Raw genomic sequence first — 13,959 nt, forward strand, 5'->3', positions numbered from 1 at the left:
CCCAATCCAAAAATGGGCAGAAGACCTAAATAGACATTTCTCCAAAGAAGACATACAGATGGCCAAGAGGCACATGAAAAGCTGCTCCACATCACTAATCATTAGAGAAATGCAAATCAAAACTACAGTGAGGTATCACCTCACACCGGTCAGAATGGGCATCATCAGAAAATCTACAAACAACAAATGCTGGAGAGGGTGTGGAGAAAAGGGCACCCTCCTGCACTGTTGGTGAGAATGTGGAGTGATACAGCCACTATGGAGAGCAGTCTGGAGGTTCCTTAAAAATCTAAAAATAGAGCTATGATACCACCCAGCAATCCTACTAGTGGGCATATACCCAGAGAAAACCATAATTCAAAAAGACACATGCACCCCAATATTCATTGCAGCACTATTTACAATAGCCAGGTCATGGAAGCAACCTAAGTGCCCATCAACAGGCAAATGGATAAAGAAGTTATCATACATATATACAATGGAATATTACTCAGCCATAAAAAGGAACGAAATTGGGTTATTTGTTGAGATATGGATGGATCTAGAGACTCATACAGAGTGAAGTAAGTCAGAAAGACAAACAAATATCGTGTATTAACGCATGTATGTGGAACCTAGACAAATGGTACAGATGAACCGGTTTGCAGGGCAGAAATTGAGACACAGATGTAGAGAACAAACGTATGGACACCAAGGGGGGAAAGCGGCGGGGTGGTGGTGGTGGTGGTGTGATGAATTGGGCCATTGGGGTTGACGTGTATACACTGATGCGTATAAAACGGATGACTAATAAGAACCTGCTGTATAAAAAAAAATGTGCCGTGTTTATAAAATGTTTAAAGAAAAATAACAAGGTCCTACTGTATAGCACAGGGAATTATATTCAGTATCCTCTGATAAACCATAATGGAAAAGAATATGAAAAAGAATATGTGTATAACTGAATCAGTTTGCTATACAGCAGAAATTAGCACAACATTGTAAATCAAATATACTTCAGTAAAATTTAAACAAAGAGAATATGTGGGTAATTTTTGTGATTATTGAACTCATGAGATTGCCAAGGCTTAGGATTCAGAGTGAGACGAGCTGCTTGGCATGCTTTAGAACCTGGGGGAATGAACCTCTTCTAGAGATAGCTAGAGAATGGGCAGTGGGAGTGTGGGACCAGGAAGGAGGATGAAGCTGATTTACTGAGGTTTGATCACTTGGAGATCACGGGAAGAAAACGCACTTAATTCCCCCAGCAAGGATTTATGACAGCACATGTGAAATGTTGCCAACCAGGGAAGCCCATCAGACATGCAGTGCTCAAGATGTTGGTTTGGGGTAATCACATAGCCCCCCCCGACCTTTGAAAAAGGCCGCTCTGAGTTTTGGAAGTGAGACCCAGGCTTCAGTGATTTGAGGAATGGATGGGAGCTGAGAATTTGGAGAACACTCAAAAAAGCTGGATAGCAAAGGAAGAAAAGAAGACTTACCTTTGTCTAGTTTAAAATATTAATAACTTACTGTGCACCAATCTACCACTTTAGAAATATTTTTGAATTCCTTGTATGTTGTTTGTTTTAGTCTTTGAAGGCAGGGACTTTATTTCTCTTCTCTCCTAATGCTGTTATGAAACAGTAATGCTTGTTAAATGATGCAGTTTTTTTTTTTTCCTTTGGGGGTTGTGATTTTAATCCACATAAAGCTTCATTGGGTGATTAGAATAGAAACACTTGATCATGTCCATGCTCACATGAAACGCATCAGAGCTGGTGATGGCAGATACCAGGCTGGGCCCCAAGGGGTCCCTTTTCCTGTTCTACCCTGTGTGTCATTTCCTGTGACCTCAGTCCTGCCTAATTATTTTTAAATTGAGGTATAGCTGATGTACAATATAAGTTACAGGTGTACAGTATAGTGATTCACAGTTTTTAAAGGTTATGCTCCATTTATAGTTATAAAATATTGGCTGTACCATTGGCTATTTTGCTGAAATCATGCCATTTGCAGCAACATGGATGGACCTAGAGATGATCATACTAAGTGAAGTAAGTCAGACAGAGAAAGACAAATACCATATGATATCACTTACATGTGGAATCTAAAAAAAAAATGATACAAATGAATTTATTTACAAAATGGAAATAGAGACATAGAAAACAAATTTATGGTTACCAAAGGGGAAAGGGGGTGGGCGAGGGATAAGTCAGGAGTTTGGGATGAACAGATCCACACTACTGTATATAAAATAGGTAACAACAAGGTGCTACTGTATAGCATAGTGAACTACATTCAATATCTTGTAATAGCCTATATGGGAAAAAGAAATATCTATATCTATATATCTCTCTATATAAAACTGAATCACTTTGCTGTACACCTGAAACTAACTCAACATTGTAAATCAATTATACTTCAATAAAGAAAAAAATATTGGCTATATTCCCGTATCATATAATCCTTGTAGCTTGTTTTATACATAATAGTTTGTACCTATTAATCCCCTACTCCTTTCTTGCCCTTCCCCACCTCCCTCTCTCCACTAGTAGCCACTAGTTTGGTCTTTATATCTGTGGGTCTGCTTCTTTTTTGTTATATTCAGTAGTTTGTTGTATTTGATGAAGCAGTTTTTGGTGCCACTTATTATCTTGGAATAGGATCCTCTTTCTATTTTCTTTTTCTCAAGTGTCCATCTTCTTTGTAATTAAAAAAAAAAAAACCCTATTTCTTCCGTATTTATCTTTTTTCAGCTTTTTCTCATTTATTCATTAGTGGCATTCCCATGGGACGGTGAAGACCAAAGAGGTTATTTACTTAGGGTTCAGATTGAAACACTGAAAAGGTTGACAGGCGTTGGAGGTGTATCACTGTTCACTTTCTCTCATCTTGCATCCCTAGGAATAATATAAAACAACAGCCCTGTGAAGTTATTGTTGGAGCCCAGTGTGGCAATGCAGTCTTACGAGGAGCCCACGTCTATGTTCCAGGAATCGTGTCAGCCTCAAAATGTGAGTATAATGTTTAGGTTTCTCTGTAGAACAGCCACTAAAATTTATGTGTATCATCAAATGGAAAATTAAATCATCTCTCAGATATATTTCAGATTTACTTTAACAAAGATATTTTCCAAGTTTTGCATTTAGTATAGCCGGTTGAGGGATATATCTGATAAGGACTAACAAGTTAGGCATCTGTATATGAGTTTTGTGCCCATTTCTTTTATTCCCTTTGAGGACGTGTGTGACGATGTTTAGAGGATCAGGACTGACGAATAGAGCGAAAGATGTCAGTGAAATTTTGTTTTGTATTCTTTACTCTGTTGCCCTAAAACCTCAGGCTGCTGTCCTGTCATTTGTGAAGGGGACATTCGGAGCCTAGAATCTTAAATATTGGGATGAATCTTAGTATTCTTAATATACTCTTTTAGGGAATGTTAGGTTTGGGAAAAATAATTTCATAGAAGATATCCTTCCTTTTCTGCTCAGCTAAAGACTTCCAGCTGAGGTCAGATGTTTTGAAGACTGTTCTGTATCTTTGTTTTCCTAGGAAAACCATCAATTTGATTTATTGTTGGCAAACGTTTGAAAGTAAAAAGTTACATTTTTTGTTAGGGGTTACAGTGAGATGGGTTAGTCTGCTTCATGCCCACTACTGATGCCCCTAGGCACCCCCAGTCTTAAAGCTTGAAGACTTAACGAATTTGCACTGTTCTGCCAAAGTACAGATAGATCAGGGTGATATGATTTTCTTCTTTCTCTAGTTATGAAAGGTGGAGATGTTGTTTCCGTGTACTCTGATATTAAAGGCAAATGTAAGAAAGGAGCCAAAGAATTTGATGGAACAAAAATATTTCTTGGAAATGGGATTTCTGAACGAAGCCGCAAAGAGATCTTCAGCAGGCTCCCTGAACTGAAGTATGTCAGCAAATGCCATTGGGGGAAATAAGCATCCTTTCTGTGGTTCAAAGAAAATGAAAAACAATGTAAAAAATATATCTAGATAACTTTAATGATCAAAGGGCTTTTTAGTCCAGACATAGATGTGGCTGCCTTAACTCTGTTTTCTATTAACGGAAATATGACCTTAAAAAAAAAAAAATATATATATATATCTAGTTGCATTATATGAATGATTTTTTTTTTTAGTATAAATTCAACTGGAAAATACTTTTTTAACCCATATTGCCATTTTTGGGGGGGTCATATCCTTTTAGGTAAAAGAGTAAATGCTCAGATTAAGGAGGCTGTTGTATATTAAGTTGAAAAGTTTTGTATCTTTGGAAAACATTACTTATCTTGATAAAGGATGAATTAGACCACCCCTCCAGATCTTTTTTTAACAGTCTGTGTGAAAAGAAAAGCTTATGGTTTTAATATTAAAAAGAAAAAAAATATTTAACTAAAAAAATTTACCAGAAAGCCAGTACTGACATGAATACTTGTGGTCAAAAATTAATGTTCGGACTTAGACGGAATTAAAATCCAAGTTATGTTAAAATCATCTCCGGTTGCTACAGGTGCTGAATAAATTAAATCGGTGGACAATCCAGTTTCTTATAATTTTTAAAAATTGAAGTATAGTTGATTTATAATGTGTTAATTTCTGCTGTACAGCAAAGTGACTCAGTTATACATATGCATTCTTTTTTATATTCTTTTCCATGATGGTTCATCACAGGATGTTGAATATGGTTCCCTGTGCTATACAGTAGGGCCTTGTTGTTTATCCATTCTGTATGTAATAGCTTACATCTGCTAACCCCAAACTTCCAGTCCACCCCCTCCCCAATCCCCTCCCCCTTGGCAACCACAAGTCTGTTCTCCATGTCTGTGAGTCTGTTTCTATTTTGTAGGTAGGTTCATTTGTGTCTTATTCCGCTTAGTGTTTTCAGGCTGTTTTAGGAATCCTGTGGACAGCTCTGTTACTCCAAAGTTGACAGCTGATGGAAACATGCTGAAAGCTGTGAATTTATCCTGCCAGGACAGAGCCACATCCCTGATTCCTGGGACAGTTTTTTATATTAAAGCCATTTGGATTTATAGTTGAAATTAATTCTTCTAAAGAAATAGGCTATTCTATCGTGTCAGCCTCAAAATGTGAGTATAATGTTTAGGTTTCTCTGTAGAACAGCCACTAAAATTTATGTGTATCATCAAATGGAAAATTAAATCATCTCTCAGATATATTTCAGATTTACTTTAACAAAGATATTTTCCAAGTTTTGCATTTAGTATAGCCGGTTGAGGGATATATCTGATAAGGACTAACAAGTTAGGCATCTGTATATGAGTTTTGTGCCCATTTCTTTTATTCCCTTTGAGGACGTGTGTGACGATGTTTAGAGGATCAGGACTGACGAATAGAGCGAAAGATGTCAGTGAAATTTTGTTTTGTATTCTTTACTCTGTTGCCCTAAAACCTCAGGCTGCTGTCCTGTCATTTGTGAAGGGGACATTCGGAGCCTAGAATCTTAAATATTGGGATGAATCTTAGTATTCTTAATATACTCTTTTAGGGAATGTTAGGTTTGGGAAAAATAATTTCATAGAAGATATCCTTCCTTTTCTGCTCAGCTAAAGACTTCCAGCTGAGGTCAGATGTTTTGAAGACTGTTCTGTATCTTTGTTTTCCTAGGAAAACCATCAATTTGATTTATTGTTGGCAAACGTTTGAAAGTAAAAAGTTACATTTTTTGTTAGGGGTTACAGTGAGATGGGTTAGTCTGCTTCATGCCCACTACTGATGCCCCTAGGCACCCCCAGTCTTAAAGCTTGAAGACTTAACGAATTTGCACTGTTCTGCCAAAGTACAGATAGATCAGGGTGATATGATTTTCTTCTTTCTCTAGTTATGAAAGGTGGAGATGTTGTTTCCGTGTACTCTGATATTAAAGGCAAATGTAAGAAAGGAGCCAAAGAATTTGATGGAACAAAAATATTTCTTGGAAATGGGATTTCTGAACGAAGCCGCAAAGAGATCTTCAGCAGGCTCCCTGAACTGAAGTATGTCAGCAAATGCCATTGGGGGAAATAAGCATCCTTTCTGTGGTTCAAAGAAAATGAAAAACAATGTAAAAAATATATCTAGATAACTTTAATGATCAAAGGGCTTTTTAGTCCAGACATAGATGTGGCTGCCTTAACTCTGTTTTCTATTAACGGAAATATGACCTTAAAAAAAAAAAAATATATATATATATCTAGTTGCATTATATGAATGATTTTTTTTTTTAGTATAAATTCAACTGGAAAATACTTTTTTAACCCATATTGCCATTTTTGGGGGGGTCATATCCTTTTAGGTAAAAGAGTAAATGCTCAGATTAAGGAGGCTGTTGTATATTAAGTTGAAAAGTTTTGTATCTTTGGAAAACATTACTTATCTTGATAAAGGATGAATTAGACCACCCCTCCAGATCTTTTTTTAACAGTCTGTGTGAAAAGAAAAGCTTATGGTTTTAATATTAAAAAGAAAAAAAATATTTAACTAAAAAAATTTACCAGAAAGCCAGTACTGACATGAATACTTGTGGTCAAAAATTAATGTTCGGACTTAGACGGAATTAAAATCCAAGTTATGTTAAAATCATCTCCGGTTGCTACAGGTGCTGAATAAATTAAATCGGTGGACAATCCAGTTTCTTATAATTTTTAAAAATTGAAGTATAGTTGATTTATAATGTGTTAATTTCTGCTGTACAGCAAAGTGACTCAGTTATACATATGCATTCTTTTTTATATTCTTTTCCATGATGGTTCATCACAGGATGTTGAATATGGTTCCCTGTGCTATACAGTAGGGCCTTGTTGTTTATCCATTCTGTATGTAATAGCTTACATCTGCTAACCCCAAACTTCCAGTCCACCCCCTCCCCAATCCCCTCCCCCTTGGCAACCACAAGTCTGTTCTCCATGTCTGTGAGTCTGTTTCTATTTTGTAGGTAGGTTCATTTGTGTCTTATTCCGCTTAGTGTTTTCAGGCTGTTTTAGGAATCCTGTGGACAGCTCTGTTACTCCAAAGTTGACAGCTGATGGAAACATGCTGAAAGCTGTGAATTTATCCTGCCAGGACAGAGCCACATCCCTGATTCCTGGGACAGTTTTTTATATTAAAGCCATTTGGATTTATAGTTGAAATTAATTCTTCTAAAGAAATAGGCTATTCTCTCCACCTAGAGATAGCAGTACTTTCCAAATGGCCAAGAACAAATACTGTCTTCTCCTTGGAGCACCTTCTGAAGATTATGCATACATCTGCTGTGTTAACCTTTGGGTCTGTAATGGGGAGTTGATAGTTTGACTGCTTCCTTTAGTTCGTTATTAGTGGTACTCGCTTTATCCTCTTTTTTGACGTGGTGGTTCCAGTAACTGGGTCCACAGATTTCTGAGTATCGTTTTCTTTGTTGCTGGGAGTCGGAGGCAGCCATCTTTTAAGAAACTGTTGAGTTAAAAAAAATTTTTATTTTTTATTGGAGTACAGTTGATTTACAATGTTGACTTAGTTTCAGGTGACAGCAAAGTGATTCAGTTATACATATACACATATCTATTCTTTTCCAGACTTTCTTCCCGTGTAGGTTATTACAGAGTATTGAGCGGAGTCCCCTGTGCTATGCAGTAGGTCCTTGTTGGTTATCCGTTTTAGACATAGCGGTGGGTGCATGGTAATCGCAACCTTCCAATCTTTCCCTCCCCCCACACCTTTCCCCGCTGGTAACCGTAGGGCATTCTCTAAGTCGGTGAGTTTGTTTCTGTTTTGTGTAAATAAGTTAATTTGTATAATTTTTTTAGATTCCACGTATAAGTGATATATGAAATTTGTCTTTCTCTGTCTGACGTACTTCACTTAGTATGATAATTTCTAGGTCCATCAATGTTGCTGTAAATGTCATTATTTCATTTTTTAATGGCTGAGTAATATTCCATTGTATATATGTGCCACATCTTCTTTATCCATTCATCTGTCAGTGGACACTTAGGTTGCTTCCATGCCTTGGCTATTGTAAATAGTGCTGCAATGAATATTAGGCTGCATGTACCTTTTTGAAGAATGAGTTCCTCCAGATATATGCCCAGGAGTGGGATTGCTGGATCATATGGTGGCTCTATTTTTAGTTTTCTAAGGAACCTCCATACTGTTCTCCATAGTGGTTGCACCAATTTACATTCCCACCAACAGTGCAAGAGAGTTTCCTTTTCACCACACCCTCTCCAGCAGTTATTGTTTGTAGACTCTTTGATGATGGCCATTCTGACTGGTGTGAGGTGATACCTCATTGTAGTTTTGATTTCTCTAATAATTAATGATGTTGAGCATCTTTTCATGGCCACTGGTATGTCATCTTTGGAGAAATGTCTGTTTAGATCTTCCCATTTTTTGAATGGGTTGTTTGTTTTTTTGATATAGAGCTGCATGAGCTGTTTGTATATATTGAAGATTAATCCCTTGTCTGTTGCATCACTTGCAAATATTTTCTCCCATTTTGTGGGTTGTCTTTTCATTTTGTTTATGGTTTCCTTTGCTGTGCAAAAGCTTTTAAGTTTCATTAGGTCCCATTTGTTTATTTTTGTTTTTATTTTCATTACTCTAGGAGGTGGATCCACAAAGATATTGCTGTGATTTATGTCAAAGAGTATTCTTCCTATGTTTTTCTCTAAGAGTTTCATAGTATTAGGTCTTACATTTAGGTCTTTAATCCATTTTGAGTTTATTTTTGTATATGGTGTTAAAAAATGTTCTAATTTCATTCTTTTACATGTAGCTGTCCAGTATTCCCAGCACCACTTATTGAAGAGACTGTATTTTCTCGATTGTATTGTCTTGCCTCCTTTGTCATAGAGTAATTGACCATAGGTGCTTGGGGTTATTTCTGAGCTTTCTATCCTGTTCCTTTGATCTACAAGTCTGTCTTTGTGCCAGTAGCATATAGCTTTGATGACTGTAGCTTTGTAGTATAGTCTGAAGTCAGGGTGTCTGATTCTTCCAGATCCGTTTTCCTTTTTCAGGATTGCTTTGGCTATTTGGGGTCTTTTGTGTTTTCATATAATTTTTAAAATTTATTGTTCTGGTTCTGTGAAAAATGCCATTGGTAATTTGATAGGGATTGCATTGAATCTGTAGATTGCCTTGGGTAGTATAGTCATTTTGACAATATTGATTATTCCAACCCAAGAGCATGGTATATCTTCTGTTTGTGTCATCTTCAGTTTCATCAATGTCTTATAGTTTTCAGAGTACAGGTCTTTTGCCTCCTTCGGTAGGTTTATCCCTAGATATTTTATTCGTTTTGTTGCAAGGGTAAATGGGATTGTTTTGTTAATTTCTCTTTCTGATCTTTTGTCGTTAGTGTATAGGAATGCAAGAGATTTTTGCATATGAATTTTGTATCCTGCAACTTTACCGAATTCCTTGATGAGCTCTGGTATTTTTCTGGTGGCATCTTTAGGATTTTCTATGTATAGTATCACGTCATCTGCAAACAGTGACAGTTTTACTTCTTCTTTTCCAATTTGGATTCCATTTATTTATTTATTTTGGATTCCATTTATCTATTTATTTATTTATTTATTCATTCATTCATTCATTCTTCTCTGATTGCTGTGGCCAGGACCTCCAAAACTATGTTGAATAAAAGTGGTGAGAATGGACATCCTTGTCTTATTCCTGATCTTAGAGGAAATGCTTTCAGCTTTTCACCATTGAGAATGTGTTAGCTGTGGGTTTGTCATATGTGGCCTTTATTATGTTGAGGTAGGTTCCCTCTATGCCCACTTTCTGGAGAGTTTTTATCATAAATGGGTTATCATAAATTTTGTCAAAAGCTTTTTCTGCATCTATTGAGATGATCATATGGTTTTTATTCTTCAGTTTGTTAATGTGTGTCACACTAATTGATTTGCAGATATTGAAAAATCCTTGCATCCCTATGATAAATCCCACTTGATCATGGTGTATGATCCTTTTAATGTATTGTTGGATTTGGTTGGTTAGTATTTTGTTCAGGATTTTTTTGTGTGTATGTTCATTAGTGATAAATGGCCTGTAATTTTCTTTTTTTGTGTGGTAGCTTTGTCTGGTTTTATTATCATGGTGATGGTGGCCTTGAATGAACTTGGGAGTGTTCCTTCCTCTGCAATTTTTTGGAAGAGTTCAGAAGGATAAGTGTTAACTCTTACGAAAATGTTTGATAGAATTTGCCTGTGAAGCCATCTGGTCCTAGCCTTTTGTTTGTTGGAAGTTTTTTAATCACAGTTTCAATTTCAGTACTTGTGATTGGTCTGTTCATATTTTCTATTTCTTACTGGTTCAGTCCTGGGAGATTGTACCTTTATAGGAATTTGTCCATTTCTTCTAGGTTGTCTGTTTTATTGGCGTATAGTTGCTTGTAGTAGTCTCTTATGATCCTTTGTATTTCTGTAGTGTCCATTGTAACTTCTCCTTTGTCATTTCTAATTTTATTGATTTGAGCCCTCTCCATCTTTTTCTTGATGAGTCTGGCCGAAGGTTTATCAATTTTGTTTATCTTTTCAAAGAACCAGCTTTCAGTTTCATTGATGTTTCCTTTTGTTTTCTTTGTCTCTATTTCATTTATTTCTGCTCTGATCTTTATGGTTACTTTCCTTCTATTAACTTTGGGTTTTCTTCTTTAGTTGCTTTAGGTGTACGGTTAGGTTGTTTATTTGAGATTTTTCTTGCTTCGTGAGGTAAGATTGTCTCTCTTAGAACTGCTTTTGATGTGTCCCACAGGTTTTGGATCGTTGTGCTTTTGTCTTCATTTGTCTCTAGGTAGTTTCTGATTTTCTCTTTGATTTCTTCAGTGATCCATTAGGTTGTTCACTAACATACTGTTTAGCCTCCATGTGTTTGTGTTTTTACAGTTTTTTTTCTTGTAATTTATTTCTAATCTCATAGCATTATGGTCAGAAAAGATGTTTGATATGATTTCAATTTTCTTAAATTTACTGAGTCTTGATTTATGGCCCAGCATGTGATTAATCCTGGAGATTGTTCCATGTGCACATGAAAAGAATGTATATTCTGCTGCTTTCGGATGGAATGCTCTGTACATAATCAAGTCCATCTGGTTTCATGTGTCATTTAAGGCCTGTTTTTCCTTATTGATTTTCTGTCTGGATGATCTGTCTGTTGATGAAAGTGGGGTGTTAAAGTCTCCTGCTATTATTGTGTTACTGTTGAGTTCCCCTTTTATGGCTATTAGCATTTGCCTTATATATTGTGGTGCTCCAGTGTTGGGTGAATATATATTTACAATTGTTATATCTTCTTCTTGGATTGATCCCTTGATCATTATGTAGTGTCCTTTTTTGTCTCTTGTAACAGTCTTTATTTTAAAGTCTATTTTGTTTGATATGAGTATCACTACTCCAGCTTTCTTTTGATTTCCGTTTGCATGAAATACCTTTTTCCATCCCCTGACATTCAGTCTGTATGTATCCCTAGATCTGAAGTGGTTCTCTTGTAGACAGCATATGTATGGGTCTTGTTTTTGTATTCATTCAGCCAGTCTGTATCTTTTGGTTGGAGCTTTTAATCTACTTACATTTAAGGTAATTATCGATTGGTTCTCTTGTAGACAGCATATGTATGGGTCTTGTTTTTGTATTCATTCAGCCAGTCTGTATCTTTTGGTTGGAGCTTTTAATCTACTTACATTTAAGGTAGTTATCGATATGTATGTTCTTATTGCCATTTTGTTAATTGTTTTGGATTTGTTTTTGTAGGTCTTTTTTCTTACCTTCTTCTTTTGTTCTTTTCTCTTGTGATTTGATGACCATCTTTAATGTTGTGTTTGGATTGCTTTTTCTTTTTTGTGTGTGTATCTATTGTAGATTTTTGGTTTGTGGTTCCCATGACTTTTATATATATACACAAGATTGTTTTAAGTTGCTGGTCTCTTAATTTCCAGTGCATTTCCAGTATCCGGCATTTGTACTCTCCTCACGATTGCTGGTTTTGATATCATGTGCGTGTGTGGATGATTTCCTACCTTTATGTTTGCTTTTACTGGTGATACTGGTGAGCTTTTCGATTAGTAATTTTCTTGTTTCTAGTTGTGGCTTTTTCTGTTCCATCTAGAGAAGTTCCTTTAGCATTTGTTGTAAAGCTGGTTTGGTGGTGCTGAATTCTCGTAGCTTTTGATTGTCAAATCTGAATGAGAGCCTTGCTGAGTAGAGTATTCTTGGTTGTAGGTTTTTCCCTTTCATCACTTTAAATATATTGTGCCACTCCCTTCTGGCCTGCAGAGTTTCTCCTGAAAAGTCAGTTGATAACCTTATGGGGATTCCCTTGTATTTTATTTGTTGCTTTTCCCTTTTAATATTTTCTCTGTCTTTAATTTTTGGCAGTTTGATTAATATGTGTCTCGGCATGTTCCTTCTTGGGTTTATCCTGTATGGGACTCTGCACTTCCTGGACTTGGGTGACTGTTTTCTTCCCCATGTTAGGGAAAGTTTCAGGTATTAATTATCTCTTCAAATATTTTCTCAGGTCCTTTCTTTCTCTCTTCTTCTGCGGCGCCTATAATGTGAATGTTGGTGTTTTTAATGTTGTCCCAGAGGTCTCTGAAACATTCTTTTTTCTGTTCCACGGCAGTGCTTTACACCATTCTGTCTTCCAGCTCACTTATCCGTTCTTCTTCCTCATTGTTCAACTCTGTTGTTTAAATCTGTTGGCTCTTTCTTAAACATTTCTTGTATCTTCTTGGTCTGTGCCACCATTCTTTTTCCGAGATCTTGTATCATCTTTACTGTCACTACTATGAATTCTTTTCCTGTCTCCACTTCACTTAGTTGTGCTTCTGGTGTTTTATCTTGTTCCTTTGTCTGGAACATATTCGTCTGCTGTCTCATTTTGTGTAACTCTCTGTGTTTGTAGTCCCACAGGCGGCAGGATTGTAGTTCCTCTTGGTGTGTGCCACCTTGTGGGTGCAGCTGATCTAAGAGGCTTGTGCAGGCTTCCTGGTGGGAGGGACTGGTGGCTGCCCACTGGTGGGTGGAGCTGGGTGTTACCTCTCTGGTGGGTAGGGCATGTCAAATGTTGTGTTTAGAGGTGGCTGTGGACTCAGGAAGACTTTAAACAGTCTGTTTGCAGATGGGTGGGGCTGTATTCCCACGCTGTTTGTTTTTTGGCCTGAGGAATCCCAGTACTATATCCTAAGGGCTGTTGGGTGGGGTCAGGTCTTGGCTTCAGAATGGTGGCCTCCAGGACAGCTCATGCCAATGAGTGCTCCCCAGTACCTCTGCCACCAGTGTCCTTGTCCCCACAGTGAGCCACAGGTGCCCCCTTCCTCCCCAGGAGACCCTCCAAGACCAGCAGGTAGGTCTGGCCCAGGCTCCTGTGAAGTCACCTCTTTTTCCCTTGGGTCCCGGTGTGCATGAGACCTTGTGTGCGCCCTCCAGGAGTGGCGTTTCTGTTTCCCTCAGTCCTGTGGAGTTCCTGTGATCAAGCCCCACTGGCCTTCAAAGCCAAATGCTCTGGCCTCTCCTCCTCCTGATGCCAGACCCCAGACTGGGGAGCCTGACTTGGGGTTCAGAACTCTCCCTCCTGTGGGAGAACCTCTGTGATATAATTATTTTCCAGTTTCTGTGTCTCCCACCCGGCGGGTGCGGGATTTGATTGTGTCATGAACGTGCCCCTCCTGCTGTCTCGCTGTGGCTTCTTCTTTGTCTTTGGAAGTAGCATATCTTTATCGGTAGGTGCTGGCCCTTTTTCGTTGACGGTTGTTCAGCAGTTAGTTGTGATTTTGATGTTGTCATGAGAGGAGGTGCGCTCCGGTCCTCCTGCCTCTCCATCTTGTTAGGAAACCAAGAAACTGTTGATTTTTTTTTTTTTTTTTTTTTTTTTTTTTTTTGGGGTACGCGGGCTTCTCACTGTTGTGGCCTCTCCCGTTGCGGAGCACAGGCTCCGGACGCGCAGGCCCAGCGGCCATGGCTCACGGGCCCAGCCGCTCCG

General features: G+C 37.8%; 1 protein-coding gene across 3 annotated transcripts in view; it reads left to right on the top strand.

Annotated features, from left to right (window-relative positions):
* Nucleotides 1–13,959, top strand: part of NSUN6 (NOP2/Sun RNA methyltransferase 6) — a 75,504-nt gene that overhangs the window by 19,508 nt on the left and 42,037 nt on the right. For 2 of the 3 annotated variants that reach the window (XM_007101509.4, XM_007101510.4), the window contains exons 4-5: nt 2,887–2,996; nt 3,749–3,902. In XM_007101509.4, coding sequence (XP_007101571.1) covers nt 2,887–2,996; nt 3,749–3,902 — 264 coding nt within the window. Of the gene's footprint in view, nt 1–2,886; nt 2,997–3,748; nt 3,903–5,071; nt 5,085–5,836; nt 5,991–13,959 lie in introns of those variants that run through there. The other variant, XM_024116411.3, reaches the window with a different exon arrangement.

Source organism: Physeter macrocephalus, chromosome 11 (genome assembly GCF_002837175.3).
Source record: "Physeter macrocephalus isolate SW-GA chromosome 11, ASM283717v5, whole genome shotgun sequence".
Classification (NCBI taxonomy): Eukaryota; Metazoa; Chordata; class Mammalia; order Artiodactyla; family Physeteridae; genus Physeter; species Physeter macrocephalus.